At 43.0% G+C, this 16,313-nt stretch overlaps 1 protein-coding gene across 1 annotated transcript; it reads left to right on the forward strand.

The window, feature by feature from the left end:
- Positions 1-209: 209 nt before the first annotated feature.
- LOC108939426 (thioredoxin reductase 1, cytoplasmic-like) lies at positions 210-10,765 on the forward strand. The gene is made up of 16 exons (XM_018760769.2): positions 210-513; positions 2,043-2,103; positions 2,775-2,884; positions 3,974-4,081; positions 5,648-5,720; positions 5,819-5,938; positions 6,106-6,248; positions 6,399-6,514; positions 7,091-7,316; positions 7,418-7,510; positions 8,000-8,076; positions 8,461-8,617; positions 9,083-9,190; positions 9,345-9,440; positions 9,522-9,656; positions 9,849-10,765. The coding sequence occupies exons 1-16, from the start codon at positions 397-399 to the stop codon at positions 9,909-9,911; spliced, it is 1,803 nt and encodes a 600-aa protein (XP_018616285.2). The 5' UTR covers positions 210-396; the 3' UTR covers positions 9,912-10,765.
- Positions 10,766-16,313: the final 5,548 nt, after the last annotated feature.

Here is a 16,313-nt window from a genome sequence, read left to right on the forward strand (position 1 = left end):
AATCCGAAATGGCTTCTCTTTCACTTGCCTGAATTAACGCGAAACAAACTTTCGAGCCACCGGATTAAAGATGCAGACAGAAATGGATTATGTACTATGGGGTGTTTAAATGTTTCGTTTCAACAAACATACACTTTTCGTCTTTTTATTGTCCGGTAAAAAAGTGTTATTTTGATCAGGCACATACTTGGCTGCCCCAAAGCTCTCGTTCGACTGCATAGGATGAGCGGGAGTAGTTTCGCGGGATTCCAAGCTGTCGCGGCTGGTCGAGTCGCCGGTAGCATGTAGCGTTTGAGGCCCGCCTGATCGTATTATCCGCGTTTTACAAATACTTATAGAGGTATAAGTAGGGAAGATCTGTAAAATTATACAGTAGGAAGACAGTGGGTGTCGAATATGCCTCCAACTGGATCTGGTCCCGAACGGGAGGAGCTGAGGAGTCGAATCGAGGGTCTGATCGGGTCGCAGCGGGTCATGGTGTTCAGTAAGAGCTACTGCCCGTACTGTACCAAGGTACCGCTCCTTCACTGCATCGTGATTCTCACATTCGTGTATATCTACAAGTGTAACTTGTAACTAACAGCGCTGGTTGGCCGCCCGGGGCCGGGAGGGACAAAGCGTCACACACGACACGACGTTCGGTTCGACACAGCGGGCGAGGAGCTCAAATTTCACTTTTTTACCGCTTGCTGAGTGTGAACAGCGTTATTTAGGTCAAACCCCGCGCCGTGGACGACCTGCCTGCCCGCCCCGAGGGGCCACTTCGCTCTGTCCGCGCAGGCCGGATGGATGGTGGTCGCTGGCCGATCAGGAAACAGCGGGGTCCGTCTGCTCATATCGCGATACGATAGATAGACAGTCCGATACGGGGGGGCTTGTTGTTGTCGTCACACCTGAACCTCATATTAAAGATAAGAACCTATTAAAATTAATATCCACTAACCATTTTGTTCATTTTCCGTTCTGCTACTTTATTCATTAATTTGCAGCTAATTGGCTGGTGTAACGGTTAGAGCGGCTGCCTTTGGACCCAAGGTTCGAGTCCCACCTCGAGCTCCTAAAAATTGCTCCAGTAAAACTACCAGCTCTGTTACCTGATGAGTGGCTTTGGAGAAAAGTGTCAGCTAAAAATGAATGAAGGTAACTTTAAATAGGAACAGGAAGGGGTGTTGTGCTTAGAGCTGCTGCCCTGCACTTACAAGTCCCAGGACTGAATCCCACCTCCTCCTGTAGTAACCCTTGATCAAGGTACTTACCCTAAAGTGATATGGTAAAAGTCCCCCCAGCTGTATAAATGGGTGACTCCTTGTAAGTAGCTTAACATTCCATGTCACTTTTGCAAATGTGTCAGTTAAGTAAAGTAATATGTAAATATTACTACATGTGGTGGTAGGTCCAGGTCCTGCTCTCCGGTGGGTCTGGGGTTTGAGTCCCGCTTGGGGTGCTTTGCGATGGTCTGGCGTCCCGTCCTGTGTACCCCCCCTCCCCTTCCAGCCTTTCGCCCCGTGTTGCTGGGTTAGGCTTCGGTTCACCGTGACCCTGTATGGGACGAGCGGTTTCAGATGGTGTGTGAGATCCAAAGTTCTCCAGTTTGAATTCCCACCTGTGCTTTCAATCCCTCGATGAAATACTAATACTCTTCTGTACGTGTGTGAATAATTGTAAGTAGCTTGCTGTTAAAAAAACTGACTTTCCGAGTCACCTTGGACACTAAGGCATGGGCTACATGAAAGTTGTTCATAATATCACATTTAATGTATCTTGTTACAGCTTCTGATTATTGAACTATGACTTAGTTGTTCATTAATTTCAATCCCACATGTATCTGAGTATGTAGCCAGCCTGAACAAAATGTCTTTTTTGATTTATGGAGGAATGAGTGGATATTTTTATTTGGAAAAACAGCAGGTTGTTACATTTAGCGCAAAGGTAACAGACTAACTGCTGCTGTTTTGTGACCTTTATGTACATTTCTTATGTCAGCTTTTTATGTTCTGCGTGCTGTAAGTAATCTGTCTGATGGGATCATTTTTGCTCTCCAGGTTAAGAATCTCTTCAAAGACCTCAACGTTCAGTTTGGTGTGTTGGAGCTGGATCTTGTGGGTAAGAATGGAGACATTCAGTAGCAAACCAGCACTCAGATGCAGTGCTGTGTCCTCCTTAACATAGACTGGCAGCTTAATTTACTGTTTTTTTTTTTTTTTAGTAACGAGATAAGGATAGGAATGCTTTTCTTTTGTGCAAGGTTTTATCTGCATATCTGTTACATAATTTGTTTTCTAATGAAACCTAAAGGTTCTTGGTCTTGTGAAATATCACTGCAGACTTCCTGAAAGAAAAGTTACAGGCTTGTGGATATCTGGGTGAAAATGGAAGATTATTTGTACCCTGCTGCAGTTTTAATGAGTTGCAGCCTGTCAGATTTGGCTGCCAGCTGACAGAAAATGTGCTGAGTCACTCGTAAAGTGCAGATGGCAGCATTCCAAAACTCCCCTGGTGTGTTGTTGGTTGGCTCCCTGCTCCTCGTGTTGAAAATGACTTCATGTCATGGCTTTGCTGGGCTCCACCTTCCCAGCAGCACATATCTCAAATATCTTTGCATTCACGGTGTCTCTCCCCACAGATGGCAACGAATTCTGTGTATGGATCAGTTTTGTCCTCTTTTTGCATATTTCACTGTAAATGGGTTTTTCTTTTCTCCGAATTCTGTTAAATTCCTTGATCTGCTCCGTAACGTGTTACCGCAAGTGACACCCTTCCTGCCCTCTTCGCAGAGGAGGGTTCGAGCTATCAGGATGTGCTGTTTGAAATGACCGGGCAAAAGACAGTCCCAAATGTCTTCATCAACAAAACCCACGTCGGGGGCTGTGACAAGACAATGCAGGTGCGATCCTTGATTCTCATTTGCGTCAATTCTGTCAATTGCGTATCTATCTGCTTAGTCACACATTTCAGCTGGAAGCATTGACATTGTTTGTGCCAAGCGCTCCTAATGCACTCCGATGGACCCATTAGGTAGGTCACCTCTGTTGAACCCTGGAGACTTTCCCTATTTTGCTCCCGTGCTCTGTGGCATTGGCTTGGACTTCACTGATTTATAAGATGGACACTTAACTTAAAGACAGTGTGTTTAATGTAATGGTGTAGGTGTATGGAAGATTCTCTTAGTCAATGGAAACACTGCATGTTGCCATTTAAAAAAAAAAAAAGAAAAAACATGGTACTTTTTTTTTTTTTTTTTTCCCCTTCAGAAGCCTTAACCAGCTCTGTTGGTTTTACTGTGCCTCAGAGTGTAGGGAGATTCATTTACTTCAACTGCTGTCAGGAGTTGCTCATCTGATTTTTCCTTGCGACTTTTAAGGGTCTGTCAGAAATGACTGGATTCTGTCTGATGTGTAGGTTGAAAGATGCAGAATTCATTGTGTAAGCTAGTGTAAACCAGAGGTCAAGTGCTGTGCTCCTCGGCATCTCAGATTCTTGCCCGAGTGTGCTTTAGGGTGCCAAGAATCAGCAAAGATATCATCGTTCAGCAGCGGCGGAAGGATGATTGTACAAAATCTTTCCCTGTGGTTTTATCTAATCGGCGCCAAATCCATACTCAGAGGATGCTCGTTTCTCTTTCTCCTTCTAGAAATATTATGATATTTTGCCAAAGACATTCTTCTGCCTTATGTAACAAGTAAAGAACAGTTTCTTTAGTTGTGAGGAAGTCTGCTCTAATGAGATGAGGGCGCTTGATGCTCTATAGGTCATGCTCTTATATTAAAGTCAACATGGTGGAGCAGCATGTGGAGAACAGATGCTGCGTCTCACAATTCCTGAGTGCATGAGCTGTTCTGGATTCGTCCACATGCCGCTTAATGCTGTAAAGTACCGCACGTTGCACAGAACATGTAATCACACAATTACACATTTGCTTCCTTAGTGTAACTTTTCCTCAGTTTGATTTTCTCTCTGACTCTTTTGCCCACAGGCTCACAAGGATGGCCTCTTGCGTCAGTTGCTGGGCGAAGAAGAACCAGCCTATGACTATGACCTCATTGTAATCGGGGGAGGCTCAGGGGGGCTTGCCTGTTCTAAGGTGGGGCTTGTATCGATGCACATATCTTGCACAGTTTCTCCACACTCCTCTTGTTGCTTCCTAGTGCTTCTTCACATCTCCTTCCTTGTCCAGAAAGGGTGACAGCGCAAATCAGGATGTATTCTGTCGGAATACATAAATTATTCAATTATTGCCACTTTTACAGGAACAGAAATTTGAGTATCAGTGGTTCTGTTGGCAAAAGACATCTGGACTTTGTACTTGCACGTAAGGCTGATTTGTTTTGGTTAACTTTTTGATGTGCAACATTTCTACCAGATTCTGAAAAAATAAAAGTTGCAGTCAACTTAGTATAATAATGGCTTCAGGGCTCAGAACTCTCTGGTATATACGAACATTACATTTGTAGCAGCCCATGAACAAAAACATGTTCAGCAAATAACAAGTGACCAAGACAGAGTCCCTGAAACCATGAGGCTTCCCACGCTGTGCTGAAATGGAAACACATTGGAGGCAGCAGAGCCAGTTTTCCATGTGTCATGATTTACATATTGTTATATTTTTCATAACAGCTGGTATCATTTCAGAGAATTGATCATGTCACCCTGTCATTAGATAAGAATCTAGGAACCAGAAGTTCCCTCGAGCACACAAAATGTCATGTGAAAGCTCTCAGTGGTCACAGTACAATCAGTTGTTCAGAGGCACTGATACAGCACAAGAACACGCTCACACTCTTACCTGCCTCTACTCGTTATTTTTCCATGCATGATTTAATATCAAAGATGCAATTAGAGAATGTCGAGGCAGCAAACTTCCGAAGTTAGGTTGATGTGGAAATCCAAAGATTTAGAAATATTTTTTTCAAATTTTCTTTTAACTTGTATTCAAATGGTTTGTTGTTTCTGACCGTTTTTTGAAAAAGAAGTGTGTGCAGAACAAATGTAGCGTGCAGAATTGACTTAGTTAACTTCGCAGAACACAAAATGATCAATAATGTTAGACTTTTAATGGAGAGAGTGAGTCTCAGTAAATTTTTGAGGATAAATTTATTGTCAAGTTCCGTTGGACAGGTCAAGATTACAAAGATACCGATTTAAAATAAGGGCAGTGTGGTGATGCAGTTCTTACGAGGACTGCCTTGGAGCCTCAGTGCCTTGGCCTTGTGATCAAGCGTGGGTTGGATCCCCATTCTCTTTGAGCAGACTCTGTATGTCGTCCCTGTGTTTGCATGAGTTTTCTCTCCCATTGCCCATGGTCCGTGTTTCTGTGAGTGAATGCGTTTGTGTCGCTGCCCTGTAATGATATGGTGTCCTGTCCAAGGTATACCTTCCCAAGCCCTAATGGCTTATGCTTCCAGGATAGGCTCTGGACCACTATGACCCTCTCCAGTTTATGGCAGAATCGAGAAGGTGGTGTTTTGCAAAATGTCCACCTGAATAGCTGTCGGACTTGAACGTGTGTAAGATATACCTGTCTTCATTATTGCTGGAACGTTACAAAAATATTGTGAGACCGACATCATGGAGTCATTGTGTTTGCTATGGTTAAAAAAAGTTAACTGCAGTATACATTAACAAATGGAACATTTTGATTTTTTGACAGGAAGCAGCATTATTGGGCAAGAAGGTGATGGTCCTGGACTACGTGGTCCCTACGCCAATCGGAACAACTTGGGGTGACTGACACTCGCCAGTCTTCTGCCATTCAAAAGACATGCTCTGGGATTTTGGACATAGTCTGGAATGTCTTGATTTGTGCGTCTTTGTCCTTCAGGTCTGGGTGGCACATGTGTGAATGTGGGCTGCATTCCAAAGAAGCTCATGCACCAGACAGCCCTGCTGGGTACTGCGCTGCAAGACTCTCGTAATTTTGGTTGGGAGTTTGACAAGAAAGGTAAAGGATTTGGTGACACCGGTGCGGAAAGAGACAATAGCATTAAGAAAGAGTCAGAGAGGTGTTTGTGGTTTTTTTTTTTTTTTTTTTGTACAATGTTTTTAATTCCTAGTTAGAAAGGTAAAACTGTAAGGATACAGTCCACTGTACTAGTTCTTGACCTACAGTGGAGCACAACTGGGAGACTATGAAGACGGCTGTGAACAACTACATCAGCTCCCTCAACTGGGGCTACAGGGTGCAGCTGCGTGACAAGAACGTTAGCTATGTCAACTCTTACGCTGAGTTTATGGAGCCTCACAAAATCAAAGTGAGTGTTTTTTCTTTCGGCCTTTTGAGACTCTTGAGGATGGTCAAAGTTTAGCTTAAGCTGAATATTTATTTATCATATGGTTTTAATACAGGTATGTTTCTTTGTTCTGTTAGTTTTAAAATCCCAACTTTCCCTTTGCATCTGCAGGCCATAAACAAACGAGGAAAGGAGACCTTCCACACAGCAGCGAAGTATGTGTTGGCGACCGGAGAGCGTCCACGCTACCTGGGTATCCCTGGGGACAAGGAGTTCTGCATCACCAGGTGAGGCTGTCCTTCATCTTCTCATACGGCACTGACCTCTCTCGACTCCAGTTTGAAAATGACTATAATGTTGAGTTTTTACCATGACCCAGTGTTGCTTAAATATTTAGCTGATAAACTGCCATAGTTTAAAATACAGGTGGGCCCGGATTTACGATGGGGTTACTTTGCCCAAAACCCATCATAAAGTCAAAAATATCATAAGTTGAAAATGCTTTTAATACACCTATGCATGACAGTATGGGAGATGCGTATCGCTGTTGCTGCCCAGCATCGCTCCGCGTATCACTTGCCTGGGGGAAAAAAAATCAAAATTCGAAGTACGGTTTCTACCGAATGTTAATTCCCAGTTCACCATCGTAAAGTCGAAAAAATCGCAAGTCAAACAATCGTAAATCAGGAATCACCTATATCACTTACATGAGCAGTGTCTCAGAAGCAGTGTTGCCAACGAGACAGAAATGTTAATTGTACTTAGAAGTTTGAATGGTAGTGTTGCATTTCTGATACACAGAGGAGTAGTGTCCTTGTGTGTGACACAGCACACATTGTCACTGTCACACATTTGCATTACAGCGACGACCTGTTCTCCCTGCCTTACTGCCCGGGGAAAACGCTGGTGGTGGGTGCCTCCTACGTGGCCCTAGAGTGCGCTGGCTTCCTAGCAGGACTGGGGCTGGATGTCACTGTCATGGTGCGCTCCATTCTCCTCCGTGGCTTTGACCAGGACATGGCTAACCGTGTTGGCGAACACATGGAGGAGCATGGGGTCAGGTTCCTCCGGAAGTTTGTTCCCACTAAGGTGAGGTATTGCCAGATAGAGGGTGACAGATGGGATTCCTTCTGCAGCTGTCTCCTCGCCACAATTGGTTTGCTCTCACTGTAGCCCTAACTATACCCCAGGTAGAGCAGTTGGAAACTGGGTCCCCTGGAAGGTTGAAAGTCACAGCCAAGTCAACAGAAACTGATGAAGCCATTGAAGGAGAGTACAATACTGTACGTACATGTAGTATCTTTATCACTTCTTTTTTGCTCAGTAGGTGGTATGAATGGTGCTTTGGTTTTCACCATTATGTGTCCTTGACTCACTACATACCCACTTTTCGTTAATGTCTTTTTTTCAAATTGATAATGTGATCTAATGAAGATTACAGTTTTTATTTTTTTTGTGCTGCATTCTCCATACTAGTGGAACTCAGCCCTCCCTCTGATGATTACAACCTCTGCGTCATTCTGGGGCAAAGTTGACCCCACCCTTTTATTAGTAAAACGATGCTTCTACGGCTGCCACATTGACTTTGAAGCCCATTATTTCTTCATTATGAGTAAAAGGTTGGAAAAAACAGCTTGTTCACCACAGAGTAAACCAGTTAAACTACTGGATTTGACACTAGAGAGGGAACAGCGATGGCAGAGGCAGGCTGCTTTGACTTTGTTACTCTTTAAAACAGGAAAGAGCTGATGCACATCTTCTTACTCGTGCAGGTATTGATTGCTGTGGGCCGCGACGCCTGCACAGGCAACATCGGCCTCGACAAAGCTGGTGTCAAGGTCAACGAGAAGTATGTTTTCTTTTTATCCCCGCTTTCGCTCACTGTGGGCAAACAAAAGTAGAACGGGTGGCAGAGGTCTCAGACTCAGTGACAGATTGGATCAAAAAAGGGTTGTCTACAAACTGGCTGTGTAGTAATGGGTCAGAGGGTACTGCTTTGTACACGCTGCTTGAGACATCTGTGTCCAAGGGCTGGTCTAGCTGAAGAATCGTGCACTCAGAACTTTTAAATACTTAGTTATTATTGTTCAAAGTACTGTACTTCCGTGTCAGCTTTAAAATCCCTCTTCTACACCAGTCCTCCCACTGCCCATCAATGACATACCCCACTTCAACACTGGATACCTGAAAAGTGAATACACGATACTAACACAAGTACACTCCACATCAACAGGAACGGGAAGATCCCGGCGAATGACGAAGAGCAGACTAACGTGCCCCACATCTATGCCATCGGAGACATTCTGGAGGGGAAGTGGGAACTGACACCCGTGGCTATCCAGGCTGGGAAATTGCTGGCCCGCCGACTCTTTGGAGGGTCCACAGTGAAGGTGTGGTTCCTATGTGGTTCATGGTCAACCAAGAGGCAGGAGAGCAGTTTGTATCCTGAAGTTTACGTGATCAGTTCTCATGCATACCATTTCTGTAATGACGTGACAGATTGTCTAGTGAAAATATCTTGCTGCATGAATAGATTAAAAAGTTACTCTAGATAAAGGGATCAGCTAAATTATTACAGGCATACCTCAGTTTATTAAATTAGTCTGTACCTGAAAACAGGGCAGACATTGAAGTTTCAGATACTGAAAGCCTATTTCCCATTATTTTTAAATGGAGGGGAAATAATTCATTCCCAGCCCATCCAAAAACCCTGTGTTTTACCTGTGTCCTTCTTCTGATGCCTTTCTTCATGGTGATTTCCACTGATATCTTTATTCATTTAAAAAAATGTGTTTAGAGATTATAAAAGTATGATAAGTAAGAAGAGCCTGGGCTAACTACCTGTTTGTGTTCAGTGTGACTACATAAATGTTCCCACCACTGTGTTTACACCTCTGGAGTATGGATGCTGTGGACTTTCCGAAGAGAAGGCTGTGGAGATGTATGGAGAGGAGAACATCGAGGTATCTGACAGACATGTCCACTGTGGTGCTACGTAATACGTAACCTCCTTAGGGCAGTGACTTTAGCATTCTCATTACATCATATCTACTTCTTTGTGTGTGTTTCTGTCTGATGACACAGCTTTTTACAAGTGTATCATCTCCTTTTCCATAGGTGTACCATAGCCTCTTTTGGCCGCTGGAGTTCACTGTCCCTGGAAGGGACAACAACAAATGTTACGCTAAGGTTGTGTGTAACAAACTGGACAGTGTAAGTGCTCCCTTTCACTGAGCTTTACTTTTACATACTCTGCCTGTACTGTAGACATTCACTCTTACTGTTGCACCCTAGGAGCGAGTGGTTGGGTTCCACTACTTGGGTCCCAGCGCAGGTGAGGTCACCCAGGGCTATGCAGCAGCCATGAAGTGCGGCATGACTAAGGAACAACTAGACATCACGATTGGTATCCACCCAACCTGTGCAGAGGTAAACTACGCTTGTACTGACAGCTTTGTCACTAACGGCGCACCATATCTCATTTGCTGGATGAGTTGACTGGTCGAAGACATTATGCAGTAAAAGAAATTTCTGATACATCGCTTTGCTTAGGTACGAAACTAACTCAAATATATTGTTGAGTTTGTCTTAAATTACTGTTTCTTTGTCTCTGTCTGGCAGATCTTCACTACCATGGAGATAACAAAGAGATCAGGAGCTGACATCACTCAAGCTGGCTGCTGAGGTTAAACCCTGCTGTTTTGACAGGCACTCCCTTTCAGATCTGCTATTCACCTCCTCTCACGGTCTTCCTTAAGCCGCCTGAGGCTTCTTTAACCACTTAACTGAGAAACTTCTTTCTTAGTGAAGTCGCCACATCACCACTAGTCTACCGACAAGAACATATCTACAGCAGGGGAAATCCCAAAATCACCAAGGCCTCTGCAGTGGAGCTGAGAGAAGGGGGTGTTAATGCGGTCACTGGAGCAGCCTGTTAAACAGTGGGGGGACTCTGACTTATACTGCCATAGTGCTCAGAAGCGCACTTTCATCACGCTGTATGATGCCTTGGCCCTTAACCCAGGCATTGCGGGGGGCCAAGGCTGATGTCCTCTGAGTGACCATGGAATGGGGATTATTTTCCCCAGAACTCCAGTCATCTCTTCTTCTGGTTGGAGAGTACTATGACGCCAAGTAGAACCTGAGTCAAATCATGTCATTGTGCCCGGAGAATCATGTTGTATACTTTAGTTTTCATACTACATATTTCTCACTGTTGCACCTGTAAATTTTAGGTCTGTGTGTATTATTTTTTTGGATGGTGAGCAAAAATGTTACAACTACAACAGTTTCTTTGTCGCACATATGTCATGGAAATTCTGTTCTGCCTTTTTCATTACGCAGTGTTAACCAAAGCTGAGACACAAGTTTGTCTATGTTGGGCCACAGCTGTGTTTACAGAACTGCAGTTTGGACACCAGATGCATTGCTCTCTCTTTCCAGAATTTTTGTGCTCCAACCGTTTCTGTTAATTGATAATGCTTTTATATTACAAGGATTTCATGAATATAAAAATTAAAGAAATCTGTACATACTTATTTCTGTTTCCGTATAGATTCTTGCCTTTTGGTCGTTTATGAAAATAGGATTTCAGAGTAAATTTGCACTGTGCTCTTTGCGTCCATAAGGTCTAATAAATAATAATAATAATAAATATGAAACATTAATTTTTATGTCTTCATTTGATGAAAGTTGCTTTGAATGTTGGTGTTTTTGAGAATCCTCACCAGGGATGTGACAGAACTGCGCACTTGTCGAATGCAGATTTAAATGTATAATCCATACAGATGTGAATAGGGTTTTAATGAAAATTAAAATGGAAATATAATTTTTACTAATCCACACACACATCAATCAAAAGATAAAAATAAATATTTGGTTTCTACTTTACACACAGAAGTAATTTTCCTTTTCAACAATTCAAAAAACATTGGTTTATGCTCAAATTAAATATTACTAAGAATATCAGCATTCTTTTATATCAGTGTGAATATTTCCAAACGAGTCCAAAACAGTCCAAAGACATGCAGTTTAAGGGAATTAGTACCACTAAATTGCCAGTAGTATGTGAATAGGTTAGTGAGTGTGTTTGTCAATGGCTACCCTGAAATGGACTGGCATCCCATCCAAGGTGTGTTGCTCCAGTGATTGTGGGATAGGCTCTTGAGCACCATGATTCTGTCCAGGTTAAGTGGTTAGTGAAAATAAGTAGTTCCTATGTCCCAACTTAGAGCGTAAATCAGAGCTTTTCTCTCAAAGTTGTTCAGGGGGGTCTCATTTTCTAATGTGTCATGTATTTCAGTTTCCTATTATTATTATCAACCTTTCTGAGTTTTGTTCTCCCAGTATTTCTGAGGATTTGCTCCATGTGCCTTGGTTTTCTCACACAGTTCAAAAGCTTGGGCTGAACTACATACGCACTGTCTGAAATTGCTTGACCCAAGCAGCGTCGTGGCAAACCAGAGCCTAACCCCGCAACACAGGGCACAAGGCAGGAGGGGGAGGGGACACACCCCGGATGGGACGCCAGTCTGTCACAAGGCATCCCAAGCGGGACTCGAACCCCAGACCCACCAGAGAGCAGGGGCTGGCCAAGCCTGTTGCGCCATCACACCCCCCCCAAGCTGACCTAGTGGCCCTTGATTGCCCGTAGAATATGTTCATTCCCTCATGAGTGTATGTGATTGCCCCACTGCTGTATATATGCTATACGGGGCAAGTAGTAGTGTAGTAGTTAAAGCTGTTGCCTTTGTACCCAAAAGGTTGCAGGTTTGATTCCTACTTCCAGCAAAGTACTTACCCTAAAATTGCTCCAATAAAATTACCTAGCTGTACAAAAGGGGTAAACAGTTGCAAGTAGCTTAATGCTAGAAGTGGCTCTGGGGAAAAGCATCAGCTAAATGAATAAATGTATGTACTGGTGTCCATTACCTCATGCCTTATTTTACTGGGTGTCACAGAACAAGCAGTCCTCCCATTCTCTCATTCCCTTTCTATTGTTCTTAAGTGCCGCCAAATCAATGTTGAGTCTAGACAATCCCACAGAGTTCCTCCAGAATGTTCTGCCCTCCACTCGTGTCTTTTGTGTTACATTTACATTTATTCATTTAGAAGACACTTTTCTGCAAAGCTACACGCACCTTCCAGAAACAAAAGTGCTTGTCAACAACAGATGATTCTGGAGACCAGTCACTCTGATTTTTATTTAAATTTAATTTAATTAATTTCCATTTAAATCAGTATACATTACATAGGCAGCTGCATATAGAATTGGTAGAGTATGACATTTTTAAAAATTTATATATACACACACACACACTTTCTGAACCGCTTGTTCCATACAGGGTCACGGGGAACTGGAGCCTAACCCGGCAACTTAGAGCGCAAGGCCGGAGGGGGAGGGGACACACCCAGGACCGGACGCCAGTCCGTCGCAAGGCACCCCAAGTGGGACTCAAACCCCAGACCCACCGGAGAGCAAGACCCGGTCCAACCCACTGTGTCACTGCACCCCCCCAATGTATATATAAAGATAAAAAATATATAGCATTAGTTGCAGCATATAGAACTGATAAGAAATATAGAAGTTTTTTGTAAATTCATGGACTAGATAGGAGCTTCGGAGAGAAGTGGGTTTGAAAGACATATGGTTTGAGACTGCTTCAATTTTGATAGGAACTCAGCTGCGAGCGAGAGAGGGAAAGGTTGAGAACATAACGCAACATGAGCCAAACTGGAGACCATACAGTATATATGTATAACTGCAAATACCGCATGGTGACTTTGGCCTTGCACTACTTGGCTGTTGGGTGAACCTCGAAATCCAAGTTTGGTTCTCATAAATGCAAAAATAAAATTGCCTTGAAAGATAAAGTAGGGATGTTATATGAAATTCTTGTAACCTGAATTGCTGTATGTGGAATATTTGGCCTTCACCGCCTTTGTCATTGTTTTTCCCCAAAGGCATCTGCCTTCTTTATTGTTCTAACAAGAGTAGCAGTAGAAGAGATTTACAAGGAGAACCAAGTAACTTACACAGTATGTTTCTTCTGTTTTTTTCTACTAACTGCCCTTTTTCACTTTTAGCCACACCACAGATAGAACGCATTTATTTACTTCGTGAAGTCATGCTGTGCCCATTTCCCATGTTTATTATATGAGGCCATGGAATTTCAACATTGCCAATATTTTATTTTTAACAAATGAATTCAGTTACAAACAGATGTTGCTTTTATGAGAGTAGATTGCTATAAATAATGCATATAATTGCTTATATATATATATATAGATAGATATAACATGCTTAGAAATAGTGCATATAACTGCTTAAATAATAATTGCTTTAAATTGTTCACTAAAGCAAGAACACAGTGATCCTATTATGATTGTTCCTTGTGAAAATCTGTTTGCAGTGAAATGTGTTTAGAGTTTATTGGGGATGGGGGATTAGGTGGGACACGGGATCCCCTGGCAAACACAGCTGCCTGCTAACATGTTATACAGATGTTCTCCCTCAAATCTGAATCTGCTCTGTTTCTGTGGTAGGCAGGTGGGTGTGTTCCAGCTCAAGGTTACGTCCCGCCGAAAGGTTTACTGTCTGGGACAGAATGACAGACGTGATTCTCATTTGTCGTCCCCCTCCACATGCGGAGAAGAAGAGGCTGACATTGCTGCACATTTATCAGGTCATGTTGGGTCTACAAAGAGGCCTTCAGACAAAAATGTTGGATTTAACGTTTCCCTGACACTGCATGTGTAAGACTCTGGCTGCTTTCTTTAACGTGCAGTTTCTCAACCCTTGTTTGTCTCCCTGGCATCGTTTGAGCTCTGGCAAAACCGCAACCGAGATCTCTTCTTTCTTATGGAGGAAGAAGAACGAAGAGATCTCAGTTGCGGTTTTGCCAGAGCTCAAATGATGGATTCAAACTGAGGATCCAGTGTGAATATGAGATACTGTAAGATTTAGTGATCTTACCATCTCGCTCATTTTTGTTGCACGTATTCTGTGTGGTCATTTACTGTACGTAAACTCACTGACATAGGCAAAAGGAAGACCGCTTTTCTTCTTTGGTCATACACATTGTGCTTTTGTTTGTTAGAGATTAAAGATATTGTTTGATAACTGTGGTGGTAACAGAGAGGTCCAGTTTGCTGAAGGGAAATTGTCATGAACCTTGCAGGTCCACCCAGTAGATACTGACCTGTGTTCAAGAAGCTTGGTACCAAATGATGACACATCCCCATCCTCTGAGCTCCTGTCCTTTTCCAACATCTCCTCATCTCTAAGCCACCGCACCTTCAACTATGACTCGTCAAGTTCACCATCCAGCACTGGCACATATCATTTTGTAAATGAACACCTCACCTGGGTTCACCTTGGCATTGCCCTTCAACTGTTTTATTACTGATGTTCGCAATCTTTCACATCTTGGTTTATTATAGCACATACGTGGACATGGGTCAGACTGTCTCCTACACTTTTATACATATATTTTACTATATATATATATACACACACACACACACACACACACACACACACACACATTTTCTGAACGGCTTGTCCCAGACGGGGTCGCGGGGAACCGGAGCCTGCCCGGCAACACAGGGTGTAAGGCCGGAGGGGGAAGGGACACACCCAGGACAGGACGCCAGTCCGCCACAAGGCACCCCAAGCAGGACTCGAACCCCAGACCCACCAGAGAGCAGGACCTGGTCCAACCCACTGCACCACCTCACCCCTATATATATATGTATTATATATATATATATATTTTACACAATAACATTAAGCTATCCCCACCACACCCCTCCCACCCACGCTCTCAGCAAATGGTGAGTGAAAACTCATCCTACGTACCATAAATAAAATATGCGAAATACACTTGGTCTGCTGCAGCTGTTATTAGTGCCACCTGTCATAATGGCTCAGTTGGAAAATGTGAACCGAGATCTGGAATACTAAGCCTGGCAGGCTGCTGAGGTGATGGGTCATTCCGGTTGCACTCCAGCTGAGGGTGGGTGTCATGTGAGAGATCAAAATACACACTTAGGCCTCATTTTGGTCATGTGCTCTCCGCTCCACATCACAAATTGGTGTTCCTCTCAGCTTAAGTTTGACTATGATCTCTAGAAAAGTTATCAAAATGCTGTCAATATAATTTCTAATTTAAGTTAGATGGAAAAATATTAGTAATTTTGAGTAGAAATATTAATATATTCACATAAAACACAGATATTTTACTGGTTAGAGCTGTTCCCTTGCACTCGAAAGACCCATGTTTAAATCCCACTAGAACTGTAGTGTCTTTGATCATCATATTTACACTTCAAATACCTTCTTGATATTTTTTTTGACCTTCTGCCCATGTTTTACGTTTTCGGATGTAATTGAAGTTTCTTGGTGTGCTCTCTGTCTCTTTTTTTGCTGTGATCCTGTGATGCTCATGAAATTAATTTTCAAAAAATTACCCTGCTGTATGAATGGGCAAGTCATTGTAGGTAGCATAATGTTTTGTTTTGGAGAACATAAATAAGTATATGTAATGTACATAGTTATGAAAGAATACTGTTCCGAATATTCAAAAAAACGTGCCCTTTCGTTTTTGATGAATGTCCCATTCCAGCAAGATTTACAGCTGGTATTTTTAGGATGGAAAGCTATATTGATCAATATTTTGAAATTTTACTTTGGTTTTTAAAAGGATTTCACAAACAAATGAGATAGGTGTAACATGAAAGGTCGGGAGAGGTGGAGCGTGTACCAGGCTGCTGTTGGTTTGACTGTCAGTGAGACGTCCACCGACACGATTCTGTTGCTGTGAAGAACTGTGCACATCATTTAATGCCCTCAAGTGATACCTCAGGCTTGGACTTTCAAAGACTTGCAGTCCTAAAGGTCACATGTGCTCAGTGCAAATCTAGGCATGAACATTAAACATCATGAGCTGAGAAATGAGATCTGACTGGAGCTGCGGGAAGGACACTAGGTATCCCACACACGGCCAGACTCGCACCATTTAGACACACTGAACGAACACCTTTCTAGACTAACCTATCTGAAAATGCCATACAGGCACCATCACT

The sequence above is a fragment of the Scleropages formosus genome, chromosome 19 (assembly GCF_900964775.1).
Source record: "Scleropages formosus chromosome 19, fSclFor1.1, whole genome shotgun sequence".
Taxonomy (NCBI): Eukaryota; Metazoa; Chordata; class Actinopteri; order Osteoglossiformes; family Osteoglossidae; genus Scleropages; species Scleropages formosus.

Bases quoted from the DNA above. Each gene is read 5' to 3' on its own strand.
- LOC108939426 (XM_018760769.2), top strand. From the start codon at position 397: ATGCCTCCAACTGGATCTGGTCCCGAACGGGAGGAGCTGAGGAGTCGA. The intron at 2,885-3,973 runs GTGCGATCCTTG...TTTTGCCCACAG, and splicing joins GCTGTGACAAGACAATGCAG to GCTCACAAGGATGGCCTCTT. The intron at 8,077-8,460 runs GTATGTTTTCTT...CCACATCAACAG, and splicing joins GGTGTCAAGGTCAACGAGAA to GAACGGGAAGATCCCGGCGA.